Source organism: Syngnathoides biaculeatus, chromosome 3 (assembly GCF_019802595.1).
Source record: "Syngnathoides biaculeatus isolate LvHL_M chromosome 3, ASM1980259v1, whole genome shotgun sequence".
Classification (NCBI taxonomy): Eukaryota; Metazoa; Chordata; class Actinopteri; order Syngnathiformes; family Syngnathidae; genus Syngnathoides; species Syngnathoides biaculeatus.
The window spans coordinates 19,544,299-19,561,882 of record NC_084642.1 but is presented as its reverse complement, the minus strand read 5'-3'; the positions used below and the strand labels follow the sequence as shown (position 1 = coordinate 19,561,882).

At 41.1% G+C, this 17,584-nt stretch overlaps 1 protein-coding gene across 1 annotated transcript; it reads left to right on the top strand.

Moving 5' to 3' along the window:
- The first annotated feature begins 227 nt into the window (after positions 1-227).
- lsm14ab (LSM14A mRNA processing body assembly factor b) lies at positions 228-14,404 on the top strand. Its single transcript, XM_061814712.1, has 10 exons — positions 228-542; positions 932-1,095; positions 3,816-3,966; positions 8,363-8,551; positions 9,573-9,653; positions 10,004-10,198; positions 10,289-10,442; positions 11,556-11,582; positions 11,691-11,934; positions 12,093-14,404. Exons 1-10 carry the CDS (start codon positions 419-421, stop codon positions 12,114-12,116), a joined length of 1,353 nt encoding a protein of 450 aa, XP_061670696.1. The 5' UTR covers positions 228-418; the 3' UTR covers positions 12,117-14,404.
- Positions 14,405-17,584: the final 3,180 nt, after the last annotated feature.

Sequence of the window (17,584 nt, the reverse complement as noted above, 5' to 3'; positions counted from 1 at the left end):
CGAAGCAATCCCGTGCAATCTCGCGATAAAACAAAAATTGCTGCATCTTAAATCCTGTCTTATTTTTTATTCTCAACTCTTTTATATGTTCGGAAAATTCAACTGACGTTATCTTTGATTTTATCAAATAATTACATTTTAAAAATAAATAAGAGAGGAAGCGGTGGCTGTAACTCCAGAACCCACGCCAGCTTTTTCCTCCCATAATCCTTTGCGCTGTGTGAAAATAACCAATACGGCCATGTCGTGTCGTAGATTTCAAATTGGGCACTGACGAGAGAAACCCACTTCCTAACTTATTTTCTCCGGCTCAATTTTCTTTGATTTGCATTTCTGAGCTTCGTAATTTCGACGCCTCTTTTGAGAGAGAAAAATACATAAGTCAAACTCGTGCTTTAGTGGTTGAAGAGAGGTAAAAATGAGCGGAGGAGGAACACCTTATATCGGCAGCAAAATTAGCCTCATCTCCAAGGCCGAGATTCGCTATGAAGGAATTTTATACACCATTGACACTGAAAACTCTACCGTAGCCCTCGCTAAAGGTAAGACTAGTCACAGAGAGGGTGCACTGTATTCGCAAAAGTCACCTAAACGGTGTATTTTGGGGACTTCTTTGAGGAATGATGACAGCGTTTTTCTCGTAGTTAGCCAGCTAGCTCACTAGCTAACGTGTGCCCTTTGTTTATGTTGTGTTGGCGCTAGTTTGTAAGTCAAAGTCTCAGTAAAATAATAATAATCACTTTAATTTGAAATACCATATTTGGTCTCCCGAACCTCGTCGAAAGTAAGTAAAGTTGAAAAAAATTATGGCGGTGTTTTAATGCTAAATAACTTTAGAGCTTTTCCATGCCTTATGATGTCATGTGTCCTTTTCGTACTCCCAATGGCAATAATTGTTATATGAAGAATCATTCTGTATTTCTCCCAACAGTTCGGTCTTTTGGAACAGAGGACAGGCCCACTGAAAGGCCCATTCCACCTCGGGATGAGGTGTTTGAGTACATAATCTTTCGGGGAAGTGATATTAAGGACTTAACTGTATGTGAGCCTCCTAAGGCAACCAGCAGCCTGCCTCAGGACCCGGCCATCGTTCAGGTGAACCATTTTGACAGCATTCTTCTGTACATTTATTGAGAAAACACAGATGGTACCAATCAAGTTGAAGACTGCAGACATTGGTGCAGAATGCTTCCACAACTAACTCCCTACCTGACTAACGAATAACGTAGTGCTTTCTACCACATTAAGTTTCTAAAAAAGTCTGATAATAGGAGCCCTCTCCTCTCAAAAAAGGTTTGTCAAATAAATTCCAGGGAACTCAACTTTAATAAACAAATGCTACGCCTATATTGAAGGCCACATTTTCCCCCCCTCAGAGAGGGAGATTAAAATATGTTGCCGCCAGATGTTTGAAATGACCTTCACTGTCTAAAACCCATCAATCCATTATCTGAGCCACTTATACTCAAGGATCATGGAAGTACTGGACCCTATCCCAGCTATCTTCAGGTAGGAGGTGGGGTCCTCCCTGTACTGGTTGCCAGCCAATTGTAGGGCACAAAGAAACAACCATTCACAATCACACCGGGCAATTCAGTCTTCAATTGGAAAACTGAAGTGCCCGGAAAGAAAATACGCACGGACGGGGGCGTGTGCACACGCCACACAGGCGCGGCTGGGATTTGAACCCTGGTCCTCAGAACTGTGAGGCAGATGTTCTAACCAGTCACTTACTGTTCTGCCCCTTGCTAAAACAGTCATAGCAAATAATAAGTGAATGATCAACTTTAACATAAGCACCCCATTTCAAATATTGCACAAATAGCATCTGTCAGTAGGTGATTGTGCTTGCTTTTATTGTATTTCAAATAGAGCATTGCACTAAAAGGTGCCATACTTAAAAAAAAATAAATAAATCATGAGGTGCTGTTTCGACTCTAACTAATTACAGACACCTTTTTATAAAGATTTTTTTTCTGGGAATGAAGTGGCTTTTGCTCCATCAAGGAATTTTTAATTCCCTTTAGTATGACTAATTGAAGGCAGCACAGTGGGGAAACTGGTTGGACCATTGGCCTCAAAGTTCTGAGGTCCATGGTTCAAATCCCTGCCCCACCTGTGTGGAGTTTGCATGTTCTCCCCATGCCTTGGTGGGTTTTCTCTGGGCACTCTGGTTTCCTCCCACAAAAACGTATTAATTGGAGACTCTAAATTGACGTTAGGTGTGATTGTGTGTGTGACTGTTGCCTCTACGTGCCGTTTGATTTGCTTGAAACCAGATCAGCGTGTACCCCGCTTCCTGCCTGATGACAGCTGAGATAGGCACCAGCACTCCCGCGACCCGTGTGAGGATAAGCGGATTCAAAAATGAATGAATGACTGACTATTTGATGCAGTACTTTGGTTAATTGCCAGTCAGGTGCGCTACCCACCTCAATTAAAGATCCAATTTTCCCTCAAGCGATTTAGAAAAAAAATGTTGACACTATCTGGTTGTACTGAGCTCTTTGCACATAATCTCCTGTCATCAAAATATGTCTGTCTTTTCCATCTTTAAAAATAATACCATTACTCTACACACTGTGTTGGATCTGGGTCATGAATCCTCTTAGCCAATGTGGCTAAATAGTAGGGTTGCACTATATTTGAGCATCGTCATCGCAATGTGCACAATTGTCACATTGTTGGGTCTGTTGCGGTGTTGGTGTACTGAAATATAATTGCAGTCAACTTTTAACACTGAGGCTTCATTTAAAAAAAAAACATGAATCAACGATAATATTGAAAGTGACCAACAGAGGGACCTGTTTAGAGTTGCAAAAAAAATTATGCACATGCTGCCTTTCTTTTTGTGCGCTTCAGAAAGAAACAAAGGGGGGGGGCTGTATGAGTGCATTCAGGGACCCTTTGTTTGCTCTTTGTAATTCTTATTTTCCTTTCGGTTTGTCCCATGAGGGGTCGGCACAGTGTGTCATCTTTTTCCATGTAAACCTATCCCCTGCATCTTCCTCTCTAACACCAATAGCCCTTTATCAGGCATATGTGCTAACCAGTCATCCACCATGCCAACAATTAAGGCATTCATTTGAAAAAAAAATGTAGCCTTTGTTCATCTCCACCAAAGCAGCTTGCATTTTGTGACATAATAATTCATTAGGTTAATGGCTTGGATTGGGTATCGATTGAATTTGAGCGATCCCGATTGAGTCCTCATTTCTATTGCAGTTCCAAATGATTCTTGATTCCGATTCTTTTCGAGTGATGAATCCAAAAAGTTTCCATTGTTTAACTAAATGGTGTTGAAAATACGAACATCAATTTTCTTAGCAGCCAGCAGCACAGAGTAGAATCAACATTTTACTCGAGGTTCTTTATAACTATCAATTACAAAACTATAAACTAAAAGGTCATGTGTGGAACCAGCCCAATTGACTTAATCATTAATTGTTTCTGCTAAAAGTTGAATATGATTTGTTAAAAGTTATTTGGGACTATCACCTCAAATGGTTTATATGTGCAAGTTTTAACTTCCCGTTTTAAGCTTGCAGTCTTTCATATTGAATGGTACGCACCAAAACTCTGCATCAGTGCACCCTGCATCAACTTGCAAGACAAATGTGGCATCTTTAAAGCTGAATTTGAAAGAGGAACTTTATAATAATAATTCCTCGCCCACAAAAGTAAAGCTGTAGTTGAGTAAGTCTTATTAGAAGAGTTATTTTAAACTTTTGGCATTAAATTGAGTGACTAGCCCATGTGACTTGGTGTTAAAGTGCTGCATTTAAATTTGCCATTCCTTGTATTTGTGGTTGCAGTCATCCCTTGGATCCAGCAGTAGCACAGCAGGCCCATCATCATCATTCCAGTCTCCCGGCCCGTATGCTCCTTTTAGCAGGGCCCCAGTGCAGTCCTATGGACAGTTTGGTGGAGCACCTTTGGGTGCTCAGCAGTTTGGGGCACCCGGAGGTAAGATGTTTTTAATGACATTTTAATTCTTCTAACTGACCTAGAAGTGTGAAAGAAAGTAAACCTGCTGGTACAGAAATGTAAAAATAGTCAATGTAATGAGTTGACTCACAGGTTTATAAATGGAATAAATACATTGGTGTAGTTTTACGATTGACCCAACGTAGAGGCTTTTAAGATACAAGCTGTCACTCGGACAAGTTTTTTTATTTCCCTTCTACATGAATTTTGACATACGAGTGCTGTATTGCAGCATGTGGCTCCACACACTTTAACAAATTTTAAGATGTGGACAGGAAGATCCATTAACTAGAGAGGTTACCGAGATACGATGACGAAGAGTGTTCTATGGAAGACTTGAGGCATTCACTCTAATGAAATATGAACATTTACACAAGAGCCAAAGGCGTTAAGTCTCATATTATTATAGAGGATAGGGGCAAATGTTGTTGTTACTGTGTTGTACACTATAGCATGCAGCTTATTAAAATACAGAAAACATTTTTTTAGAATGAAACTGCTAACGAGAGACAGAGACATTCTGCAAGGTGCACACACACGGGGGGGGGGTTGACTGAATGTGAGGAGAGAGCAAGAGTGCATTTAAACCCGCAGCACGCAAATTTACTACTCTGTGTATGTGTGTGTTTTGGCCTAATTCCACTTCATACAACCTGTGAATATATTTATGCTCTCTGTTGTTTTTGTGACAATATTTCACAATTAGGCTTTACGCAATCAGGATTTTTGGGGCTGATCAGCGAGTTAAAAAAAGAAAAAACAATCACCTAGCTGGTGACATGATTCAGAAATTTCAATTCAAATGACGAGTTCATTTACTTTATATAGTTTTGTACTGCATACTAAGTATCTTCAAAAATATTCAATCCTATAGTCATATGTTCTAATCAGTCATGTCAAAACAACATGACAATAATTTTGGGGGTTTGGTATTGAGAACATATTGAAACCGGGACTGACATTCTGGTTCAGGGCTCAGCAACCTTTTTGAGGCTGACTGCTACTTCGTGAGCACCAATCGCATGAAGGGCTACGTGACCTGTTTGCGGCAAATTTCAGACTCAGTTCATTACATGTACATAAAATATTTTTGTTTTAATTTACTGTAGTAAATGACATTACAAGTATTTTAAAATTTTAATTCACGTAAGCAAGTCAGATTAAGAATTTAAAGCACAAATAATAGTAACTATTTGTGGCCTATGGTATTTTGAGAACATACCTCACGGGCGCCTTATACGGTCCTCGTGGGCTACCATTCGCCCGCAGCCACTGCGTTGGTGACCCCTGTTCTGGTTCTTCCGAAATTCAGTGCAACAGTTGGAATAAGATTATATTGTGCAAAGGAGGCCCTTCACGATGTGTACCATATGGTACGCGCCGGGCCTCATCTGACCTAACGCAGCGCTGCAATCAATCCCAACATTTAAACTGCTAACAAGATAAACGGTTGCATGCACTTTTGGACTGATGATATTTAGCATTTGTTTTAGTCTTCAAATCAATGTATGGGCACATGACCAAAAAAAAAAAACACTTAGCATTCCTCTAAAACTTCATTGTAGCATCTTAACATCACAATGAACTCAGACAAAATTCACCATCTTATCACAAACACTAGCCTTGGTGAGTAGGGAAAGGATTTGGCGTTTTATAGTGTTTTGTTCAATCAATCACAAAAAAATGTTTTTTTTTTTTACATACATAAGAACATGGGGAAATCCAGATGATATCATGCTTTTGGAAGGTCTTGATGGGTTAGCTGACAACATGAGTTAATTGACAGCACACCTGGGGATGTATTTAAGGCCACACCTTAAAGCCCGGGTGTCATCCCTATAAACATTCTAAAATAGATATTGTAATGAAAAATACATATAACTATTGACTTTAATGTCTATACGAAGAAAAAAAAGTGAGCGGAGAGTGCATCATCCATGCACAAAGTTGCGCTATTGAGTGTCCCTCGACATCCAACTGGTCGCCATATTAGTCGCGTCCTCTGTCCTTGACGTCATCGTCACTTCCGCCGTTGAAAATGTGCAGTGCCTGCTACTATGGAAGCCGAACAACAGAGGTATTCGCATTTTTCCGACGCCCTTTCTGACACCGAAGCTCTTTTCGAAAAGGACAACACCACACAACCGAATGAAGTTACCGGGGCAATATTACACTATTGTTTCAAGCCATATTCAGATGATACCCGATCACGGCCAAAGTGCCTCCCGTCCGATCTACTCCCGCGGCGGAGATGAGCCATCGCGCCTCATCGCAGCCGGCCGGTGTGGCTTATGACAGAGCCGAGCAGTGCAGCTTTAGTCACAGTCGAGGTGGAACCCTTTATGCGCGCACGCGACTGAGTAACGCATTCTCGGATGGGTTCTTCAGAGCTGCCCCCGTCGCAAAGCCCGACGCGCAGCCTTCGCGGAAGATGTGACCGCCGAACGCGGCACCTCAGCCGGTGTGGCTGAGTTTCGGCGCCCGTGGTGGAAAATAAGGAGGAGGTGGAGCCTTGCTATGTTGTTTTTAGGGGTATGTTCAAAGTCGCCGCAGCACTCAAACATTATCAAGACATTGTTAGCTGGGCGACGTGCACATCGACACATTTCATACTCTGATCTTTTGTTACGTTATAACAGAGACCGATTAAATGGTCCGCCCAAAACTATTTTTTTTTTTTAATAGCTTTATGGGCACATCAACGCATTTCATACGCGGATCTTTTACTATGTTATGAGAGAGGCCGATTACGTGGTCCGCCCCAAACTTTTTTTTTTTTTTTTTTTTTTGAGCTATAGACACACCTATCTGCTATTTGGAACTCACGAAGCTCTCGTCCTTTGCACCCGTGTAATCCATTTTTCACAACGAACAGGGTCTCTTTCAAACTTATGAAGGGTAATTCCATTCTCCCGAGTGTTCAAGTAATGTCCAGCAATGCAATGAGTCAGCATTTTGGCTAACACGAAGGAACAACGAGCTACCTTCCCGGAGATAAAACTAATGGAAACAAACGAGTCCACTAGGGGGCGCCTCTGTCCTGTACGTCACTTCCTGCTTCTTCTCGAAAACAAATCCCTCGAGGATTTTCATGGCATGGTTACAAAAAGCTGTATACGTCAAAATCATGTTTTGTGGTTAAACACATGGGACCATATTGGCTGTGGGTTTTTCATTAATAATATACCAAAAATCATACGTTTGACGACACTTGACCTTTTAACTGTGCTTCCTTGTTTCAAATCAGCCAGGAAATCGGAGAGAATTGTGGCGCTCCACAAGTCTGGTTCATGTTTTGGGTGCAATTTCCAGATGTTTGAAGGTGCCATGTTCATCTGTTCAAACAAATATACGCAAGTATAAACATTCTGGGAATATCCAGCCATCTGACCGCTCAGGACAGAGATGGGCTCCACGCCTAAAGAAACGTTATAAATAGACAGACTACACTTTGTAAAAAGACACAAAGACAAATATCTTAACTTCTGGAGACATGTCTTGTGGTTTGATGAAACCGAAGTGGAGTTGTTTGGTCACAATGACCAATTTTACATGTGGAGGAAAAAGGAGGAAGCTTGTAGACCTGAGAACACTATACCAACTGTGTAGCATGGAGGTGGCAGCACCATGTTCTTTTGCTGCAGCAGGAATTGGTGCTCTTCTTAAAATAGACAGCATCTTGAAGAAAGCACATTAAAGTAACATCTCGGGACATCAGCCAGGAAGCGAAAACTTGGGTGCAAAGGATATTCCAAATCGAGAATGACCCTAAGCATACTGCCAAAATGGCTCGAGGATAACAAAGTCAATGTCTCAGAGTGGCCATCACAAAGCTCTGATCTGAATCCCATCGAAAATTTGTGAAGAAATGTGGAAAGGCGTGTGCGCGCAAGGCAACTGGCAAACCTGCCTCAGTTACACCACTTCTATCAGGAAGAATGGGCCCGGATTCCAGTAGAGCACTGTCAGAGGTTTTTGGAAGGCTACCCAAGTCATGCAGTTCAAAGGAAATGCTACTCGGTACTAAGGAAAAGGTTAACTTTCGACCTTGATGAAAATAATATAAAATTCTATAAGAAATTGTCCCATTGTTGTGGCAATTTGACAAAATTAAGTAATTTTTGTGATCCTGACTGACCAGAAAAAGGAGGGGTTTAGACAATAAGACAAAAAATGAAATGTGTTTTTGCACCGTGTATATAAACTTCTGGCTTCAACTGTGTAAACCATTTCACATGATGAACTGGAAGGGCAGAAATAGTAGACCAGCTGTAGAGAGTTACTTCCTGTAATTGTGACTTTATACCTAAGTCAGAACCCATTGGACTGATCACTCTCTGAAGGCCTTTAAAACTTAATGTAGTTCTTTGCACAGGTCGTAAAAGTCCTCAACTGGACGCCCTAGCAAAGAGTTCCGCCCTGGATCAGGCTACGCAGGCCCCCAACTCAGCTGCCCTGGCAGTGCCAGTCGGACAGAGGAGTCAAGTGTCAGCCCCGGCCCCTCGACCTGTTGGCTCCTCCGTTGGTAACCAAAAGCCACCAGACCTCCTGGAGCAGAGAAAGGGTGAGGAATAGAGCTTCAACAATTAATTGATGATTTTTGGTGATTGTTTACATGTGAACTTATTGTAAACGGTAAATGGACTGTACTTATGTCGCTTTATCTACACTGTCACAGTGGCCAAAGTGCTTTACAAAGACTTATATCCAACCATTCACACGCATATTCATCCATCAATGGGCGACTCCTGTGATGCCAGGCCCACTTAGAGCAAATAGCAGTTTAGTAGCTTGACCAAGGACACTTGGGGATGTGGACAATTGTAGCCAGGTTTTGAACCAATGACCCCTTCGTTGTTTGGACGACCTGGTCTACCATCTGAGCCCCACTTCCCCAAATCCTTGGAATTTCAGCCTCTCAACCGCAAATAATATTTAAACATATTGCAGAAAATATTAATGGTTTCTTAGGCCCCCCCCCAAAAAGTTGTTTCCGATTTCCTACATTTCAAAATAGTAGTTTTTTTTTCTTTTTTTTTTTTTAAACAAAATATTTTTAATCCGTCTCCAGCATATGGTGCTGCCATTTTCTTGTCAGTTCTCGTTAATTCACTCTCTTGTTAGCATAACAAAATCAAAATTCATGATGGCGTCTCGCATTTTGAAACACCGTAATATTAGCAGAGATGATAAACTTTATTTTGTCACGAACGAGGTGGATGGTAGGACCCAGATGATGGAAGCAGAGATGTAAGTATGGATTTTAGGAAGGTTTGTTGTCAGGCAGAGGTCATACACAGGGTACAAAAATCACAAGGTCCAAAAAAACATGAAACATCAAAAATCGGACATGGGATAACATGAAAACCTAACTTTACCTGCTATGGCTCAGTAACATGATGACATGGGACGAGGCATCGATTAATTTTTTTTTTTTTTTTTTTAAAGTACGATCCCTCTAAATGATTACCACATTAATCGCTTGATTAATTTTGCAGCCCTAGTGAGAACGGTACACTACATTTTAACCGGAGTGCTTAAAAGTTATCTTAAGTGTGAAAGACTATTTTGTTAATGTGTTTTAGCTCCAGAGGTGCCAAAAGTGAGTCAAGGGGATCATGAGCATGGTGCTGTTGAAAACCGGGACCCTAACAGGCGTCAAGGAGGTATGTAGTCTGCATTTCTGTTTCAAACGTACACAATAAAACTAAACATGAGCCATGTTGGACTTACTGCTCTTAGTGACTTTCAAACAAGTTTTTGATACATTTAAACTCGTAGCTCCTAGCGACAATTTTTTTTTTTTTTTTTTTTTTCCCCCCCATTGTTAAATATGCCACATGATTCACAGCGCCTTGAAAAAGCAACGGTTTGTCGTCCAGAAAATAGGATTCAAAATTGCTAAGTAGTTTAATGCATTTTACATACTTTGGTAACTACTACTACTACTACTTTAAAGACATACAAGTATTGTGTGCCAATATGTACTGAAACTCCTCTAATTATCGATTGAAAGCTCAGTGCTACCTGTCAGCGGGCACTCAGCCAGTGCGGCGCGGGCGTGGACGGGGCAACCGCAGCAGGGGAAAAGTGAATGTGCGCCGGGATGGAATGATGAAGTTTGAGGAGGACTTTGATTTCGAGACAGCCAACGCTCAGTTCCACAAGGACGATATCGACAAGGAGCTGCAGACCAAACTCAAGCTCAAAGGTGATGCACACACTCAAACCGAGACACTCTTGTGATTGTTGCTTTACTTTCCCCCCCCCCCCCCCCCCAATCCCCCTTCATTAACCACAGACGACAAGGCGGAAAAGACTTCTAATGGCGAAGAAGCTGACCCCGAACACCCGGGTGCTGAAGCACCTGCTGAGGAAGAAGAGGCAGTGATACCGCCCTGTTACTATGACAAGACCAAGTCCTTCTTTGACAACCTGTCCTGCAACGACTCCAAGTATTTACTCTAACAATGCCGTCATGGTTATAATACAATCAATTAGCACAATATTAATTAGAGCAACATTGGTCAACCTCATTTTTTTTCTATATTTTTCCTGTAGGGAAAAGATGGAATGGAAATAATCTGTTGAAACTGGTCAAACTGTGGGCATCATAAAACATTTTTATAACTATGCAGGTTTATACAGTGATACCACTACTTACGAAATTAATCATTTTGGGACATGAATTTTTCGTAAGTGGAAGTGCAGTTTACATGTAAAAAGTCTAACGCGTTCCAAGCCACCAGACAACCCCCCCACCCCCACACACACACACACACGCTGCTAAAAATAAGCATTCAAAGTACATCATGTAAAGAATTATAAAAATTGGTAATTTACATTACCGGATGTTTACATTCTGTGGAATTTGCAGGCTGCGAATCTATCACCTATTTTTTTCCTTTTGTATCCTGAACCTCCTTCATAACTAGATACAATATTTTTCTGAGGACACATTTCGTAACTTGAATTTTTTGTTACTAGAGATGTTCGTAAGTAGAGGTACCCGTGTGTTTTAAATATTTCTGCTCATCTTGGCTTGCATTTTTACTTTCTGCCAAAAATAGAATTACTGGTGTTTTGTAATATAATGCCTTGATTTATTGCCAATTGTGAATTTTATTTTATTTTTTTAACAGGGAAAATGTACAACAATGTAGTAAGTAGTAAAATTAGTAAGACGACAGAAAAATTAATAGTTTTTTATTTTATGAGAAACCAGTGTTAAAATGAGGAAAATGACTCTTCTAAAAGTTGGACAATAATTTGTAATATCAGCAAAGTGTTATGAAATCTCACAGTATAAAAATGATAGGTTGTAATGTTTTACAACAAGTAATTATACTACCAGAGGTAAGTCTTAAAATGACTTACAAGTTTTAAGGTCAAATTGAAAAGTCATTTTCCTCTAAGGCAAAAAAGTGTAATTTTATGAAAAAAAAAATTAATGATTAATATTTCCAAAATGTATGCCTACAGACGTTTTACTGTTTTTAAAGCAAATACTACAAATGTCCTCAAATATTTCCATTTCGCTTTATACACTTTTTTTTTTTGTGTTTCAGTAAATCACATGATGGAGGATTTTCGAGGTAAGTGGCACGTGGAGTAGTTTTTACTTTTTTTTTTTTTTTTTTTTTTTTTTTTTTAACTCTTGAGTGCTGCTAACTAACAGCACTCGTTTTGTTCGGTGCGTAAAGAGAGCGGAGGTCAACCTGGGCGGAAGAGCGGCGGATGAACGCCGAGACGTTCGGCATCCCACTGAGGCACCATCGCGGCCGAGGAGGCTACCGGGGCAGCCGAGGCTACATGGGCGCCCGCGGGGGTCGAGGACGGCCGTCCGGCCGGGGTTCCTTCGGCCCTCCTCGAGGGGCGCCGCCCGGCTTTCGAGGCAACTTCAGGGGCACCAGAGGAGGCCGCGAGTTTGCCGGCTTTGAATATGCGGTAAATGTCCAGTTCAAGTACCTTGCGCACTTGCAGGGGACTCGTTGTTCAAATGTTTTAAATATGCTTTCAGTAAAATTATTTAATACACAAACAAATGTATGAATGTTAAGGTACAATTCCTGCACAAAAAAAGCATGTACATGTTTCTTTTCCAGAAGGACAACAAGGTAGCTGCGTAGTCCCACCCACTTGGACGCCTACGCCGACCAATCGTAGCTCTTTCAAACATGTTCTTGGGTCCCGACATTTGCCAGGAAGGAAGATGACACAGCAGCGTGTCGCCTCCATTTTCTTTTTCTTCAACGAATGATCAGTGGTGTAAAATAAGCAGAGTCGGTTTGCACGCTGACTGTGCTTAGATAGCTTTATTTCTTCTTCTTTCCTTTTGTTTTGATTGACTTCCATTTTGAATGTGACGTTGTGTCAAGCGGGCCTGAAGGAAAGCAAATTTGAGCACATCTGGAATGATCAATGTGTGTAGAGAGAAGTCCACTTAACCTTTTTTTTTTCCCCTTCTTCTTCGGGGAGTGCTTTTAGTAGTTAGCCATCAGCCAAAAAGTTTGAAATTTTTCCTCGGTCAACCTCCTTTATTCCAAATTGCTTTCTGTGAAGCCTTTTGATGAATTTTCTCTCCACCAAAAAAAAAAAAGGGACAGCAACTGGATATGTGACATGAATGCATTTTTTTCAGTATTTTTGGCTCCACTTTGTATTTAGGGAGTGCCTTCAATGGGGGGGTGGGGGGGGGGATTTTCTACAGCTCTCCCTTTAATGTTGATGCTTTCTGGCAGATGTGAATAAAAAGCACTACGAGGTGGTGAACTTGTTGCAAATGTGCCGTTCATGTTCCGCACGTGAGCCCCAAAAACTGCATGTTAGCTCATCGGTCGATTGGAAAACCAGCCCAAAACAAATGAGAGCACGAACCATCCCGAACTCTTGCCTTTCTGTAAGTCTGTTACTTCCTCTGGGCTTCTGGAACATTTGGAAAACTGAGTCTCGTTCGAAATTGAGTTTATACATTAAAAGAAAATGAAGAGTATAACTTTCTGATCCCTGTAATTTATTTGGAATTCAATTCACTGTACTCCAAACTTGGTGTTGTGCATTTGTGTCAGAGGTCTCATGTTTTTAAAAAATGTTGAATGGTGTTTCAACACTGCGATGCTCTTTTTATGAAATTGTGTTCCTTTTCATCTTGTCAGTCCATATCGTCTCACAAAAGTTGTCCGTAATTCACCTTTATTAGCAAAAGTAAGGCAAGCCTTTCCTTTCTGTTCTTTTTTTGTCACTGCAGTGGTTTCCGCCTTGGAAAATTGCCGGGTTTTTTTTTTTTTTTTGCCCAATCTCCTGAACGCGGACCTTAACTGAGGCAAGCAAGGCTTGCAGTTCTTTTAGAAATTCTATCTCGTCATCTAGGCTTCACATACTTCTTACAGACCAACAGCACTGTAGACGTCGAGCAGACATTTCACATGCAAACATCACTACTTGGAGTGGGAAAGTACAGAATTTCTATCGTCTTAATCATGCTAAAAATGGGTGTATCGCATCGCAGATCCACGCATACCAGTCAAAAAGTATTCATTTAGTGAGAAAATGTTTTCTCTATCTAGCCATTGTGTCTAATTTGGACAAGGATACATCTGATGCAAAGATTTTTTTGGGCTGGATTTCCCTGCTCCTGTCATTGGCTACAGACTCTTTCAGATCTGATTGGCTCTTGCACACCTGAGGTTTTTGTGAGCATAAAGGGGTTCAGAAAATGGATTGATGGCTTTTCCTGCTAATCTGTGGTTTTCAATCCTGCTAGTTTACAGGTTAGGTACAGACACTATAGTTATAGCAAGTACTTGTATGAAATGTCAATCTGCATTTTGATTAGACTCAACCGCCACTTCCTCTGTGGCGCAATGCAAACTTCCAATTCTTTTTTTTTATAAGTAGTGTACAGTAGTTGCCTAGTTGCAAGGAGGAAAGCGTGCCAAGGGTGGGGCAGTTCCCATCTCATTTAAACTTTGGATGCTCCTGATTTGTGAAAATGGCTGGAACCCTCCTGCGGATGCTTACAGGGCTCCCAAACTTTATTCATGACTGAGGAGATCCATACTTCAAAATATTGAGATAGTTCCTCGCAGTGCTTTTCTATTGCCAGCTAAGCAGCACTATATAAAGTCACAATATTCCGCTTTGGGAAAAAAGTTTAACAATATACTGAAATGTACATCCGGCTGTAAAGTTATATATGTTGCGGAGAATACCACGTTCTATTTATATCATTTGTTACAAACCAGTATGGAGACCATGACAATAAAGGCAACTCATGTTCATGTCTAGGATACACTTTGTTAGTGTAATCAGACTCCCCCTCACCACCACCACCGACCCCCAGTAAACTCAAAGCTCATGAAAGATCTATAAAATGAGTTTTTCACGTGTTCTTTCAATAAAAAAAATACAAAAACGACTGAAAAGTTGGTCCTTTTTTATTTATATAGTCCTACATTATTTTAAGGATGTGTTTTCAGAGTTTATTTGCCAAGTTACCAAAAAAAAAACCTGAATTAGAACGATGTAAAATGGTTTCCCCAAGGTAATAGTAAAAATGTTGCATATCAAACGTACAGCAAACTATATTTTAAATCTTTTACAGCTTTCTTTGTGAGCCTAGATTTTTGAAACACTAACATTTATGAATACAAATTTAAATGTGACAAAGTGAATGAACAGGCAGCTTCAACTATTAGAAATGTAGCAACTTGGTTCCCATTTACTTATTTTCTGTACCAGCTGTTGCGGGTATGCTGGCTGGGTGAGAATTTTCCATTAACTGTGGGGGGAAACCAGAGTACCCGGAGAAACCTCACGCAGTCACAGGGAGAACATGAGAACTCCACACAGGTGGGGCCGGGATTTGAACTCGGATCCTTAGAACTGCAAGGCAGAATTGCCAGCCGGTCATCACTATGCCAGCACTTTGCTCCAATTAACCATTCAAGATTCCTCCAATCATTCACATTTGAAAAATGTACAGGCGTGGTCAGTCATGCCCGCAGATATAAAGTTACGGGGTGTGTGTTCTTTTTTAATTATGAGTGTACCCCTTTAAGATCGGAGGGGGGGGGGCGGTGTAAGGTAAACTAGGAAGTAGAAGTAGGTTGAGCAGCAGAGACCGTGTGCTACCATGTTTAAAAAAAGACATCAGGCTGTGGTTCAAATGCCAGCTGAGCATGTTGGTGCGTTGTGAGAGCTGATGTTCACCGTGTATAAATTGGCAGTACAGAATACTGCATGTGCAGTGGATGCAGTACTAATGCAGCTGGGCGCCATCGTCAGACTCGTCAGTCAGCGCTGATTTTGGGGCCAACTTGCAGAATTGTCATTTACTGGTTAGGAAGCGCAAACGGGTGAGGGCACGCTGCACAAGCTTAACATAATGTGGGGCGATGACGCACTCGTAGCTGAACAGAAGTCTAGATTGGGGAATAATCCATCCAGCCATTTTCTTTGCCACTTATCCTCACGAGGGTCGGTGGGAGTGCTGGAGCCTATCGCATCAGTCAACGGGCAGGAGGCGGTGTACAGCCCGAACTGGTTGTCAGCCAATCGCAGGGCACATCAAGACAAACAGCCGCACTCACAATCACACCTGGGGGCAGTTTTGAGTGTCCAATTAATGTTGCATGTTTTCGGGATGTGGGAGGAAACCCACGGCAGGCACGGGGAGAACACGCAAACTCCACACAGGCGCGGCCGCGATTGAACCTGGGACCTCAGAATTTTTTGAATTGAACTCTTCCAAGGCGTACTTCTTTTCCTCACTTTGCTCATCGGGCACGTTTACGACCGGAAGTCAACTGTGCAGCTATGTTAGCAGCGCCAAGCAAAGCCAGTTTCATGGAATTCTCGACATGTGTTTGGCCGGACATTCTCAAAGATGTTTCAGATCTTTGAATCCCGTTGTCGTCCGTGTGGTGTCGCCCCCGAAAAGCTGTCAAGGAAAGCAACACAACAACTTTCCCGATCACACGTATCCAGTCAGCCGTGTTTTCCCCTTGAACCATTTGGGGTTGCAGGTGCGGGTTTTGTCCTTTCCTGCTTGTTAAAATCCACCAACCGATTTGTAATTTTTGCTTCAAGTTGGCAATGTGCTAATTTTGGTTTATATTAAAGTATGTATATCATTCACATTGATGGGTTTCTTTTATTCACCCTTTATCTCGCAATTCAAACAGCGCTTGCTGTCGCTATCAGCCTAAACTGAACATTTTGTGCGTCATCAGTACATCACTCCAATACAGAGCTTTAATTGGCTGATTTCAGCCTTTGGGCCCCATTAATACTGACCTAAAAATAAAAATAAAATAAAAAAGACTAGATAGCGCATACACATCGAGCGGTATGTCGATTGGTTGAAACCAGTTCGCCGCCATATTAGTACTCCCAAAATGTGTGGAGGACATACTTTACAGGTTGGATTATGAAGGGGGGTTTTCCTCAAAATTTGGCACGTAGAATTAAAACTGGTGGTCTGAGCTTGACATTTTTTTCAGTTCTGCTAACATGAAGGATTTTTAATTCGACTTGGCGATCCATAAAAGGCTAAGTGCAAAGCAAATACATAGAACATCGTGATTACCAAGAAACCTTGCATATTACCTAGGGCCCAATTTCCGTGACAGATTAATTTTTCCCAAAATACGCTGTGATCCACTACCATCTAACATAGCAAAAAACTAAACATTTCTGTTATAAAAACATGAAAATTGAACTCAATCTGTTAGATATATTTTTGGAAATAAGGACTCGCAATGGGAAAATGCTTCCTAAACGCATTGTTCATTTGTCGTCTCCTTTCAGACAGAAAATTGAACTTGTTTCCTCCCATTTGAAAATCAAATTCAATTTGCAGAGTTCAGTATTATGAAATTTGTCAAAAATTTCACAGAAAAATGTGTTTTCTTGCTTGTCCGCTGATGAAGTTTGTGAAAATATTTACATCGCTTTTTCGCGAAAAAACGTCAACAGCAAGAACCGTAAACAAAACTTTGTTCAAGTGAATTTAGCTAATCAGAAAATAAAAATGAAAAGCTTGATAAACAAACAAAGTGTCAAAGTAAATCTTCCTAATTTACCTGTGGAATGTTTTCTCACGTTCACGAAACTGGCGATTAAGAGTTAATCGCAGTCGCTGCACAGGTCGGCATGGTTGTTTTGGGAGTATCAAGATGGTGGATGGCGACTTTACTTTAGGTGGCCAATGAGGCATCCAGTCTTTTTTTTTTTTTTTAGATCAGTGCCCATTAACTAGGTTCCTTAGCTGTCTGCGGAGACATGTACACTACAATTTTTGTGTCTTATTTCGAGAAATTGTGCTTGGCTTTGGCAAAACCTTCAGATTATGCAAAATGTTTTCAACGGAATTCCCTTGATGTACTTAACAGAACATTTCCTTCTCATTTCTACACTTATTGGCCGATTCAAACTGTTCAGCTCTTTCCGCTCACATCTATGCTGTATGTGTGTAAATATATTACAAAAGTCAATAATAAGACGTGGCAGGGGTATCTATAACTTTTGGAACGAATTAGTCTCGTTTGATGATTGTGGTGCTGTGGCCACCATTTATCGAGAGATGGCGCTTTTG

Bases quoted from the DNA above. Each gene is read 5' to 3' on its own strand.
- lsm14ab (XM_061814712.1), top strand. From the start codon at position 419: ATGAGCGGAGGAGGAACACCTTATATCGGCAGCAAAATTAGCCTCATC. The intron at 3,967-8,362 runs GTAAGATGTTTT...TTCTTTGCACAG, and splicing joins GCAGTTTGGGGCACCCGGAG to GTCGTAAAAGTCCTCAACTG. The intron at 11,583-11,690 runs GTAAGTGGCACG...CGGTGCGTAAAG, and splicing joins CATGATGGAGGATTTTCGAG to AGAGCGGAGGTCAACCTGGG.